We start from the raw sequence: 13,707 nt of genomic DNA, 5'->3' as shown, positions 1-13,707 counted from the left end.
TGCCTTAGCCGGGATTGCAAGGTCCGGGCGGTTGTCGTGCGGTCCCGGCGCGCAGTCAATCGAATATACCGGTCTTCTTGAGCAGTTGTCGCTCGAATCCTTCCTGATCTAGGTCTTCTAGCCACACTACCTGTCTCCTGGAACCGCTCCCATACGTTTCGAATAGCTCGCCGTGACACACCAAGGCGAGATGCAACCGATCTTTGCGATTCTCCCTCTTGAAGCAAAAGAACTGCCCTTGTCGAAGTTTCCACATCCATATGACGACGAGAACCTGGCATTGTAATCGGGAATAATGCCGAAACGAAAAAAACACAGCTAAACAAAGTGTGATCAAAGTATTGCGCTTAAAGCAAGACTGAGAACACAAACGATTGAAAATTTAAGAAATTGATAAATTTAAGCACTTTACTTTTTTGTCTACCCACTTGAAATCAACAAAAAAGTTAACTTTTAAAACATCATTATGAACTAATAAACATGTGTGCTAGAAGTGGTAGTGCTTCATTTTGTCAATGATTAGTATACGAGTTATTTATAAACACGATTAGAGACAAAGTTGCGGTGGGCCCTATTTTGTTTTGAGTAGTTTATATATGTATATATGTATGTGTTGCCATAATTACAACAAAATACAATTGCTTTTTTAAAAATTATAATATAAGCGATATTGTTAAATCATTTTACATGACCTATTTATTTAGTTATGCATTAAACTAAGGTTCGGCTTCGTATAAAATATATATGAACACATATATATATTCATATTTATGCTTCCGAATTTAAATTTTTTAAAATAATTTCCTTCTTGGATTCTTCTATCATTATTTATTTGTTTAAATACTTCTTATATATTGCATGTACAACTAAAAACTTAATTCGAGGGCGTGAGTAGGCCTCCATGCAGGATCGGTCATCGCGGAGTACTTTCAGAGAGCAATCAATATGCCTTACAGTGGGCGTATATCTATTTGATGAAAATGTTACTAATAGGTTATATTATTTGACACCGAATGTAAAAAAATGTATATTACTCATACGTTCTAAGTGAATCACAACGAAATTCTTCCGAAAATTCAATTACAGCGTGCCAAACATATTATTATGGCGCGAAAGCTTCACTTGGATTTGACCTTTCTTTTGACCTCGAACGTGTTGATTGTAAAAAGAAACTGTGTTAAACTGAATCGATTCTAGTAATTTCATTTGAAGGTATTATTTGGATGATTTTAGCCTTGCAGTGATCCTAATAATAGAATCAATAAAAGTACATATGTAACCAGAAAAGATACTGAGTTCTGTTTTCTATAATTATTGAAATTTATTTGGGATGAAGAAATAATTTTAAGAATTTTGTTTAAAGGTCTCGCCTTCTTATATAAGATAACAACGATGTACCGACGGCACAAGATATAGTTGTTTCTCTTGAGCGAGGCTATTTTTCTGAACATATAAAATATTGTTATGGAATACTTTATATAAAAAAAAACTGTTCGTTTGTTAAGTTTGACGTGGTATAGATAAACCGTGAAGTTTTTTAAAGTTAAAAAAAAAAACTTTCAGATGAATATAAATAGACGTCCACTGCAAAAATTACTACAGTAATCAGTCTCCCTCTCCTCGGATCAAACGACTTCCTTCGATTAATAATTAATCATATATATTACACGATTCTCGTAAATTATGGTCTATGTGACATAATCACGAGATTTTTTTCAATAGAAATATATTTTTACATGAAATTCAGTAAACCAAAGTTGGTTACGTAAACCAAACTTAAGTCTGATATTGTAATGTGTCAGTATCGCGTGTTAATGTTAATACGCTGTTAAGAACCCCTTGTTGAACTGGCTGACTTTCAAATTAAATATTAAGAACAACCTCACGACACTATTGCTACAGATTAAATAGCGATTGTTTTTAAACGGTTTTATTTAGTTCGACCCGTACGGAATTTGGATCAAATTTAGAAATTGAAATTTAAGCATCTTCCCGTTGCCAGATTGATTTGAAATTTGGTACACACATTTAATTTAGATGACAATATAATAACATTATAAATCTAAGATGGCTGCCTTTCATTTGAAACCCCCTCAATATGGGTATCAAATGAAAGGGCTACACTAGTAAAACACGATGATTATGTCAAAATTTAAAATTCAAGATGGAGGCCGTTCCAATATGGCGGACTAGGTACATATTTTTCCACAACCACCACAATATGGGTATCAAAAAACCGTTTAACTTAAAAGTTTTTAAATGTATTTATTTATTTAATAGAATAGCTAATTTTAGCTCCTTCTGTTAGTTCTTCTATATCTTGTTTTCAGCCGAAAGATGCTCCCTGCAAGGATTAGGACTCCTTCACAGATGACCCAGTATTGTGCTGGCCGTTCAGAGCTCCTGCGAACTATGTAGTCGATTCATCTACCGTGTCTATACTACCACGTGGTCGCCAATCGATAATCTTTCGGCCCCAAAGAACCAATTCAAAGTCCCAATTTATTATATTTTCAACTATCCTGTACATTATACATATTTAGAGATAAAACATTACGTAAAGGTTTTGATTCAAATCTATTTTTTTTATTTAATGGAATCAGGCGTTACCTTACGAAAGTCCATCCTAAGTAAGAAAAGGACCAATATTTAGCCACTTCCGCACATGAACAAGAACATATGCGGAAGTGGCTAAATAATGGTCCTTTTCTTACTTAAATCTATTTATTGAAAAATGAGGTAAATAATCACTCCTGTAAAGCTTTCATATTAATCATTCTGTATATGTTTACCATGTACAGTCATAAAATTTTCTGTACGAAAATTTTCTTTATCTGTCTGTAATCTTACTCTCATATTATATTAATGATATAATGATAATGGGGGCTTCTCCTTCCACCTGCCTTGTGTGGGGCAGAGACGTTACAAATTCGGATAAAATGAGTTATTTTTATTCTACATTCTCTTTCATACTTCACATTATCTTGTATATAATTTATATTTAATTTATATAATTTATATTTTAGTCCTTTATGCTTCACATAGATTGTTGTTCTTCGCTTGCAGATCTCCTCTCATGCGTCTTCTTCCTTCAACTACATTTATAGATCCCTGTTTTTTATGTAATTTATCACAGATTATTTTTTAACACCGAATATATATATTATTTTATTTATGTACATTTATTTTGTAAATTTACTATTTCGCATCATGTCACTCCTTTTACACAAAAACTCTTAATACTTTTCCCTATGCCTTGTATATCTCGTTTTAATTTATTTTCTTAACTTTTACAAGTATCTATCCTTTTCTATTTCTGAGCTTGGTTTCCTTCTGCAGCTTGCAACACTTTATGTCGAATTCTAAGAATGATGGGCGACAAATATATATATATATATATATTATATATACATATATATTATATATACATATATATATATATATATATATATATATATATATATATATTAAATATATATATTAAATGTATAAGAAATAAAATGCATAAATACCTTCCGTTTCTTGATCTACTCTTCAGACTGATGTCATCACCGGGCCATGTTTTCACCAGAGCTGGTAGGTTAGGACTGCTAGCTTTGTACCCAACTCCTGGCTGTTCCGTGCTCCTTGCTTTGCGACTCTTTAACTCCTTCCCTGTTGCAAAAAATATGCATATATATCTGTGCTTTTTGTTATACGTGTCAAATCTTTAAATTTGTGAATGTACTTATTTATTTAGGTACACCAGCAGTACATATAAGTTAAAAGTACATTAAAAATTGCCACATAAATAATGGTTCTATTATAAATTGTTTTATATGTGACACAACATTAAAAGTTTACTAATATTTACAAAATTGTAGAAAGAAAAATTAAATCATTTAAAATAAATAAAAGAAAATTGATAGCACGTAAGATGAAATATCTTTCTTACGACTTTAGACACAAAAAGATCTTTAAATTTGAATTTTTTTTTCTATACCGCGCAATCATCTTTAAGGCTGTGCGTAAATATACTCAATTAAAATTAAATAATCTGTTATTGATACAGTGAATTATTTAAATGATTTTTAAAGACTCTGTAAGAGCCGCAAAAGATATGGACGTCAAACAACTGTTCAAATATTCTGTTACAAGAGCTCCACATTAGTGATATATATATATATATATATATATATATATATATATATATATATATATATATATATATATATATATATATATATATAAATTAGCTATATATATATATAGCTAATTTGTTGTCAACTAAAGTACGGTATTGCTTTTACAAAAATATATGATTTCAAAAATAATAAATAATTTTATGATTATATATAATACTAAAAAAGAACGTATTCAAAAATCTAATTATAACGAATTAAAACTAATTATTCTCTGTGTACTTTGTACTACGAGAAGTCATTTGCCTCTCGCATTCCAATAGGATGATTGCATCATAAGGGGTGGTTGGAATTATATGTATTTTTAAGACTTTTAGATAACAAACTAGCTACAGTACCCGGCAATAAATATTGCACATCGACCTTTAGAAAGAGACAATCGGGTAATTTCGGCTTTTTAATTTTTCTTTCAAATCAATTTCCTAGTGATCAACGCCCGATAAAATACACTTTTTCCAACATTTTTTCAGTCTTCGAAACGGTTTTTTTCTTCGCAATCGTGTCAAAATGGTATCCGCATTGGCGTTTTAAGTCTACTTTATAGTTAGAAGTACAAATCAGGCGAATACAGTGATTGCAGAACGATAGCAGTCGAGTTTTTTAAGGCTTTTTTTCCTAAAAATTTAGTGATTTTGGCACCAATCGCGACTTAATGCATTTGACAAAATTGAAATGTTTAAGCAAAGCACTTATAGCTCTGAGATAATTAAACCCCTTAACAAACAGACGCTTGACAAATGTTATAGACCATGGATGCACAAACCGCGGCCCGCGGGCGCATGCGGCCCGCCGGTCGAATACTGGTGGCCCGCCGACAGCAAAAATAATACTCTCGTATATTCGAAAAATATTGAATTCTATTCCATAGTAAAACTTAATTTAATTACCTATACTTCTGGCGGCCGGCCCGCCATCAGTTCATGATTTATCCGAGTGGCCCCTAGTCTTAATAAGCCTGTGCAACCATGTTATAGACAGTTTTACCAAACTAGAAAAAAAATTACCTGCCTTCTAATACCCGAGATTTTTAAATGACAATTTCACTTTACTTTTTTATCACAGTAGATGTTTTTATTCATATTATACATATATTGAACGTTTATGATAAGTTATAGAGATATCACTTTTCTACAACATTTTATGGATGGTGCCAGGTGCCAGGAGCCGAGTTCGTTGCTTGGGCCTGACGACCCAGGTGTAAGGAGACCTTCTTGCAATGTATTATCATTCATCTTCACCGACCAAATTCCTCTCCCTATCTAAACAAATTTTATGATCCTACCAATGCCGCTTTGGAAGTTAGTTGTAAAAATAAGCTGGTTTTCATCCTTGACAGGCTTAAATCAGCTGATTATGGAGATATTTCTTTGTCAAATAATTTAAATACTGTATTAGCATATAATACGATAGATTTAGATTTCATACAAACGTTGAACTTTTAATTTTGATGACAATAGCTGAAGGTCATTCAAAAATAATTATAGGTTTTTTTATGATTAATATTGACGTCCACACGACTTATTTGTTCTGTTCCAACATAAGGTGTAATATTGCTTTGGACTATAATTATCTACCGTATGTTTCTGTAAGCAAACAGAAAAACACACATGTTAACATTGATTTATATATACCGCTGTATGGTCTATTTGTGTTGTCGAATTCAAAATATTTTTAAAGTTGTAAGTAAAAAGATTTAATTATCATCTTTTCTATTCACGTCTCCTTTGTTGTTGCCTCATGAATAAGGGTCGTGGTCAAATACATCAGTCTCTGCTTTTACAGAACGTTCTACACTGTAAAAGTTTTAAAAATCCGTGTATGACGGTGTTGCGATCTTTTCAAATTTGAAATAACCGTCCTCTGGCTCTTTGACCCTTTTAAGGACCTGTTGTTCTCCCTATTTGTGGAATGGAGACTTTATTTGCTTAAATATTATTATTTTCATTTTATTTCTTATTCTACTTTCATCTTTCATACTTATTTTAAATATTTAATTATACTTTTTGTACAGCATTAATAATAACTAAATATAAAAAGAAACAATTCATAGGAAGGTACAAGAGGCGGTCTTTACCAGACAACCTTTGGATGGAGATCGGAAACATGAAGGAGAGGGCAGTATTTAAGTGTACATCCATACAAATAAATACATTACGATACACACATACATATATGCACAAAAATACTTGTATATACAAACACACACACACATATAAATATATATATATATATATATATATGTGTGTATGAAAAGGGTATAACATAAATACGAATAAATAAGAAATGCTACGTAATATCCTATTTCAGAGGCCAAGGAAGTGCTTTTTTACCTTTTTTTAAATGCTAAAAGCGATTTAGCGTATCTTACTGGTTTTGGTAGCTCATTCCATAACCCGACAGCGACAACAGTAAAAGATTTCTACATAAAAATGAGCAATGAGCAGGTACAGTTTATTTCAAGTTCTTCGATGATCTACATAACTTATGCGAGTCACGTAAGAAACGAAATCTAGATTTAATGCAAGAGGGAGTAAGCGAGTTAAACAGAATACTATAGAGAAGAGAAAGAACACGTGTTTTCTTCTACTTCTTAAGCTACTTCTTTATTCTTCTGCCTTTAAGCGGAATATCTTTCATTCCTAATATTCTTAGTATTCCTATCTTACATCGCTTTTCATTCCTCATCTTCATTCCTAAAGTATCACATTTTATTAATTATTTTATTATAACCATATATAATCACTGGACTTAATTTATAGTTGTAATGTTATAACTTAATGATGACTTTTTATATATTTAATTCTTATTTCATTTACAATACCTTCCGACAGTACGTTTCCGACAAATAGTAACTTCAAATTGACATAGTAAAGCAATATAAATTAGTTCGCGCTGTCTACGGGGTTCATCCAACACCACATCTAGAATACGTCTATCCTTTGCCTTATACTTTGTTCGAAATTATTGAATACAATTCAAACCACATTGGAACGTGACGGCTTGCTGTGACTCGTAATTATTGCGGTGTGATCTGCAGAATGCGCTGGATCTTTGATCCCTGTTTAGTTTCTTTCTTTACTTTCTAGTTACTTTCTTTGTTTTGTCATTATTTGACTTTAAATCATTAAATGTTCTTAGTGAGATAGTTGTAAGGTAACAATTGTAACCAATTTTATATTTCTTAGTTTCTAAGTTTGCACTTTCTTACTGCCTTTTGTTACAGTTTAGCTCCAATAAAGTAAATAAATTGAATAAATAATTAAATAAATACGAGACTTAATCATCCAGATGTCGCAGGCATACAGAAATATGTAGAAGATGACGTTTTACTTTTACTTTGATGCTTCTGTTGATCCTTTTGTTTCCTGTTAACATACGATAGAAAAAATCATCGATCGTAGAAATACTGCCCTTTAAAAAACCTTACATGTTTTTTTGTTATTCCATAAACATTTTTCTTCTATAATAGCCGCTAAGCGGTTATCTATAAGAGCCGATGTTTTTAGTTAAGGGCGTTTTTATTGTTATTTCAGATCGTTCGATTTATCATCACAGAAATGATATATTTATTTCGTCATCTTTATTAATAAAAAAAAACTTATTTGTTCTGCTGTTTTGACTGAGACAAGGTTTGCGTTGGATTATAAAGAATATTACATTTTAATAATCATATATAGAATCATGAGTCGATCCGCAGAACAACCAAGGATATCGACGTAGTTCGATGAAATGCTCGCAGGAAATGACAGTAGGCGGAGCACATCGTTCGTCCCGCCAACGACCGTTGGGGTCGAAAGAATTTCGAGTGTGTCGATTAAAACCGGTGGTCGCTAGTTATATTCGATTGGTGCTGGACCCTGTTAGCCATTCTGACTTTTACAGCCTCTTTGAACTCAAGGTCCGCGGATGCGAAATCTCAATAAATGAAAAAAAATTGATCCTTTCTTTTTCTGATTATAGTAATCTTAACTTTAACACTGTAAGTAAGAAAAGGACCTAAATATTGGTCCAGTTTTTTATTAGGATGGACTTCTGCAAGGTAACGCCTGATTCCATTAAATATTTAAGATCAGCATGCCAAGCTGAACAGGCACGTTTATACATCAAATTAACCAAATTACATCGGGTGGCAGCTCAAAATGCATGTGCGGAAGTGGCTAAATATTGGTCTTTTTCTTACTTAGGATGGACTTCCGCAAGGTAACGCCTTATTCCATTTAATATTTAACACTGTAATTTTATAAAACGTTTTCCTATAACGCGATTTCATCTTCTATACAAGTATGGGGACGGTTTTCCTTCCTATTAACGTAAAAACCGAGTGATATTTCTGCACTGTGTGATTTACTATAATTTGTATGCATTTGCACAGTATTTCTCTGATATTCGATTTAAAAACCTTTTAACGAGAAAATCGAAGCGTGAATCATTTGTACATAAGATAATACTATACTAAATTTTCTACAAAATCTAAGTATTTTGCTACCGAAACCGCTGTACCTCCGCTTATAAATGCGCCAAGTGTGACAGGGGCACCACATGGTTACTCCTGGATATAGGCAGCGCCATACTGATCATTGTGGTGAAGTTTAGAAGCTTATGCCCTGCAGTGGATGTCGGCTATCATGATGATGATGAGAAAAATGGAGACCACGATTTGGCAAGCACAGTGTAAAACGTCCTCCTTCAAAGTGGACAGACGACCATGTTTAGGTTGTCGGAAGATGCTTGATGTAAGTCACTTGAAACTGATCTTATTGGAAATCAATGGGTAAAGCCTTTATCCAGCTGTAAATATCTTAGGACTGGAATTATAATGATGATAACATGCATTACTAAGTGATCATCTTCTGTGTAACGCTTTTTCATGGTGCATTAGTTTTCTATTTTTACTGACTAAAGACTTACTGATTAAAGTTTCGTTCTTGGCTTTGTTTATCTGAATAATGTATATCATGCAATATCAATACATCATTAATTATCTTCTCAAAAGTTTAAAGAATCCTTTTGTGAGCTCTTTCAAGACCTCGCACCTATACATCACAGCCGTAAACACGTCGTAAAAGAAAATTCAGAGTCATATGTCATTAATATCTCAAAAAAAGTTTTGTTTTTGAGAAGAATGCTAGGAGGGCCAAATTAAATAAAAATAAACCGAAGAGGATACCTAACGCGCTCAGATCTGAAAGAAGAACATAAAGGATTCTTTTAGATTATTTTCACTATATTTCTAAACATTATAAAATCAATTCATTCCCTTGTTTTGTTATTGTTTAAAATCCTCAATAATGTATTAGAGCCTTTTTACAAGTTTTTAAGTAATAAACTTTTTAATTTCTTCATAATTCAGAGACACTACATCGGTGTGTATTATAAAACAAGCTCACAGCTCGTTTTTGATGAGAGTCGCTAGGAATTGGAACGAACTGCCTGGGTCTATTTTTCCTAATGGGTTCAACTCTGGAGCCTTTACGAGTAGAGTGAACAGGTTTCTTTTGGATGGGCGTGTACCACCTTCATCTTCATCTACACTTTCCATCAGGTGAGATGGAAGACAAACGCCTATTCCTTACAACTGTATAAAAAACCTTATGTACGCCTATAAAAGAGTAACTAATTTTATGAAGCCTATATAAAGGTAGAGAAAGAGTGAGGGAGAAACAAGAATATCTTTTTTAATATTTGATATATTTTCTTAATAACTTTTTAAGTAACTAAAGACCAAAGGTTCTTTTAGGTCCTCGAATTAGGTACCACCGTGTGAATATATTAAAATTAAAAGGTTTCTAAATTATTGTAAGAAATATAAAGAAATAAAAAACTAAGTCAAGTAACTACGAAAGCCTTACCGCATCTGGTCGTAGCCACCAGGGTTTCAGCCGATTTGGACAAGTTCCTTGAAAGAGCTGATGGTGGTGCTCTCAGAGGAGTTGCTGGCCTGTGGCGGTACAACATATCACGGTACGGTTGGAACATTTGCAGATTTTTCAACGCCATTATTTATTACATGTAACATTTTTTATCTGTACATATATTTGGCTCGTTACAACGGTTGCTGTCGATAAAGACCTCCTTTTTAAAATGCGGGCTCTTTAAATGATTAATTTTATTGTTTACAGAATATAAAGAGTTCAGCGATAAAATAGATCATTTTTTTTATCTATGGCAATACTATAAATTATTAATTAATTTTAACATCCAAACTTAAAGTTCTGCATTATTAAAATGTTCATTAATAAAGCGGATAATTTAATTAGTAATCAGTTTAATTTAATTACATTTAGATATGTCTCATGTAAAATAAATGACATAATTTCTTTTATTTATCATAAAAGCGCGGGAAATCAATCGCGTAATGGCGGTGCGACTGCCAATTACGCGCGCGGTAGGCGAACTGAATTGCTTTTGACGCCGCGCTTGTGAAAGTGATGGGGAGCTTTTCACGTTAACTGTTGACGTACTGATTAATTATTTATCTATTGTATTGGAAATTGCACTTTTCGGAATTTATACAACTTCGTTTTTCAACACTGCTTGCGTAATAATATCCCAGAATACGATTACCGTTTATGCTTCCTTTGATTCCTTTTTTAAATTTATTTACGTAGACACAGATCTATTTTTACAAGAGAATTTTTAGGCTGCTTATATTAGCACTAAATCTACTGCCGAATTTTATTTAAAACTTTTTGAATGCTATTGACTCTCTCTGCTATCAGTATCTCTAACTCGACCTAACTTACTGCACTACGCCACACAGACGCGCGTTGTGTTAGATTGACGCCGTGTCCAACCGGGCCTATCTTACTCACACTTATATATAACACAGAAAAATGTTAGTTACAAGTAACTTATATTATTGTATTAAGTAGGAAGTGAAAAATAAAGGTAGGTGTTAGGGAATGACCTGACATTTATTTATATGTTCCACTGTAAAAGATTATATTGTTAATGCTTTCTTTGAACGATGTCGTTAAGGCTTCATATGCCTACTGGAAGGCACAGGCCTATTCCAAAGATATCCATGGGCGTGTACCATAATTGCCAACGCTTGGCAGAGGTATTACCCTTGTGCCTTATACAAGCTGATTAATTATAGAAATAAAAGCTTTAAAATACTCAATTAATCCATAGTACAATCTAAATAAAAATCGATGATTTCAGAAATATTAATCAACTCAATGATAACAGTAAAATTAATCATTATTTACTTTCTTTACAGCCTTTTTACTCGTTGTTTGAGCATATAGGCGCCCACTGGAAGGAATAGGCCTCCTTCAAAGATATCTATGGGGGAATGGCATACTATAATCGCCACGCTTGGCAGATGATGGGCAGAGTTCAGGAAGCGAAACCTCTTCTTGTCCAAAAAACTGCAATGTTTGTAGACTGAGGTCTTTGACCAATATGTGTTGCAGGTGATGATACACAAATCTGAGACGTGGTTACTTTTGACAGGCTTCATTCTCAGAAGGCTCTTGGTCACCCAGAGGGCAATGGAGAGGGCTATGTTCACAGTTTCGCTGTGACCAAGATCATCGACATGGCTTGAAGAATTGCTCATCTGAAGTGATAGGGAGCAGGCGCATAGCTCGTGTAACAAATAGCCTTTGGCCGAAAGGTTCTCGAGTGGCGACTACGAGGCATTTGACGTAGTGTGGGCAGGGCGCCCACTAGGTGGACAGACGACATAGTTAAGATCACGTGAAGTCGCTGTACGTGGGCAGCAAAAGACCGGTCATCGTGGCGATCTTTCGGTGAGGCTTATGTCTATTCATCGGTTGAATAGAATAAGAAGTACAGTCTTAAGATTGTAGAGTTAGTAGTCAACAGCCCTTATTGTAAATCTATGGAGGAGGCCTATGTCTATTCATCGGTTGAATAGAATAAGAAGTGCAGTCTTAAGATTTTGGAGTAGGTAGTCCACAGTCCTTATTGGAAATCTATGGAGGAGGCCTAGTGTTGAAATAGGACATCGGTTGAAATGGTATTGATGATTGATAAACTACATTATTACTTATAATCCAGCGTTGGACAAGACATCTACAGTATAACGCTTTTCTTTACCTTAACAAATTCTTTGCGAGGTGATTTGCACGATTCCTGGTGATGGTGTGAAGAATGTATTTTATTTTACGTAACCTCCTGGAAAATTCATTATTAAATAAAATTATCGGCAATAGTTAATAAAATACTACTATAAATACATTGTTTATGGTGTAAATATATATATTTTTATGGTCTCCAGTTATTTAGGACCTTTTATTCACCACCAATATTTCAATAATTTTTCATTTCTATTTTTATTTTTCTCTCACCTTTTTTCTCTGATAATATATCACATTCCTCTGGCTTCTAAGTCTTCTTCCATACATCACCTTTCTTACTTCTTTTATTCTTCCAAAATATCATATTAGCTTTACTTTCATATCATAGTAGAATTTAATTCTTGTCTTTGGTTATATACATCCTGTTTGTCTATCTATTTGTTACAAATATATTGAAATTACGTACATTGACATAAAGTTTACAAATAAGTAATAAAACCAACTTTATCTTTAACTAACACAGGCGTTTACAAAATAAACTGAATACGTCATTATGTAAAACCATATTTCACACGCGATGTAATTGTCTTGAAATCAATAAACCGATACTACCTTTTTAAATATTCATAAGCGTGTCTTACGGCTGCATGTGGATGTACTTTTAACCACTGTGTTCTATTAACATTTCAAACTTTTTTTATCTGCATGGTTTAATGTCATTAAGCGAGAAAATTCTTCTGTCGGACGTGAACTTCAAATTGGACTACCAATAATAACTTTTAGGTAAATACGCTTTATGGGGGTGAATGTATAGCATATTTTTCAGCAAAAAACTTCTAAGCAAAATATTTATAACTATTCTTTTTGAATGCGTATTAATGTCTATAGGTTGAGGAAAGAGACTTGGGTTCAATTCTCGGGATACAGCCTCATATGATGCACACTTAGTAGCAATCCTATGTAATTAATGCAATTACATAGGATTGCTACTTTTCACAAACAAGTTTAAAGAGGATTAGCAGCAGCGTCCTCAGCGTACTATGATAACAGACTGCGATCGCCAATATCCCTGCTAAGCGTGGCGATTATGGTATGTATTCCCCCCATAGATTAGGGGAGGCCTACGCCGAGCAGTGAACGTCTATGGGCTGAAACAACGAGTAAAAAGGATGAACAGATAGTAAACAATGATTAATTTTCATCAATCCGTATTTTGAAAACACTTTTTATTACTATATTATCATTACGTGATTTATTATTTCTGAAGTTATAGTTTTTTAGTTAGGGTGTACTATGGATTGATTATTTTAAAGCTTTTACATCTGTAATTAATCAGCCTGTATAAATATAAGGGTAGAATTGTACTACATGCACTTAAATCGTTAGTGATATCTACGTGAAGGCTTTAGACAATTTTTTCTATACTTGTGGGAATATTACGTAAAAATGCAATATTCTATTCGACAACAAAACAAACA

General features: G+C 33.2%; 2 protein-coding genes across 2 annotated transcripts in view; one reads left to right on the top strand and one right to left on the bottom strand.

Annotated features, from left to right (window-relative positions):
• LOC137933178 (kinesin-like protein KIF12) overlaps positions 1 to 10,178 on the bottom strand; it is a 53,946-nt gene extending 43,768 nt beyond the window's left edge. Inside the window, exons 1-2 of the mRNA XM_068777004.1 lie at positions 10,031 to 10,178; positions 3,513 to 3,654 (exon numbers count right to left, since the gene is read on the bottom strand). Coding sequence (XP_068633105.1) covers positions 3,513 to 3,654; positions 10,031 to 10,178 — 290 coding nt within the window. The remainder of the gene's footprint in view (positions 1 to 3,512; positions 3,655 to 10,030) is intronic.
• LOC137933179 (facilitated trehalose transporter Tret1-1-like) overlaps positions 1 to 13,707 on the top strand; it is a 61,893-nt gene that overhangs the window by 28,200 nt on the left and 19,986 nt on the right. The gene's annotated exons all lie outside the window — the stretch shown is intronic.

This window comes from Battus philenor, unplaced genomic scaffold (genome assembly GCF_028537555.1).
Source record: "Battus philenor isolate CCGP_79_NKW_IND1 unplaced genomic scaffold, ilBatPhil1.0.hap1 SCAF_13, whole genome shotgun sequence".
In the NCBI taxonomy this organism is placed as follows: domain Eukaryota; kingdom Metazoa; phylum Arthropoda; class Insecta; order Lepidoptera; family Papilionidae; genus Battus; species Battus philenor.
This window is presented reverse-complemented; position numbering and strand designations above follow the sequence as displayed.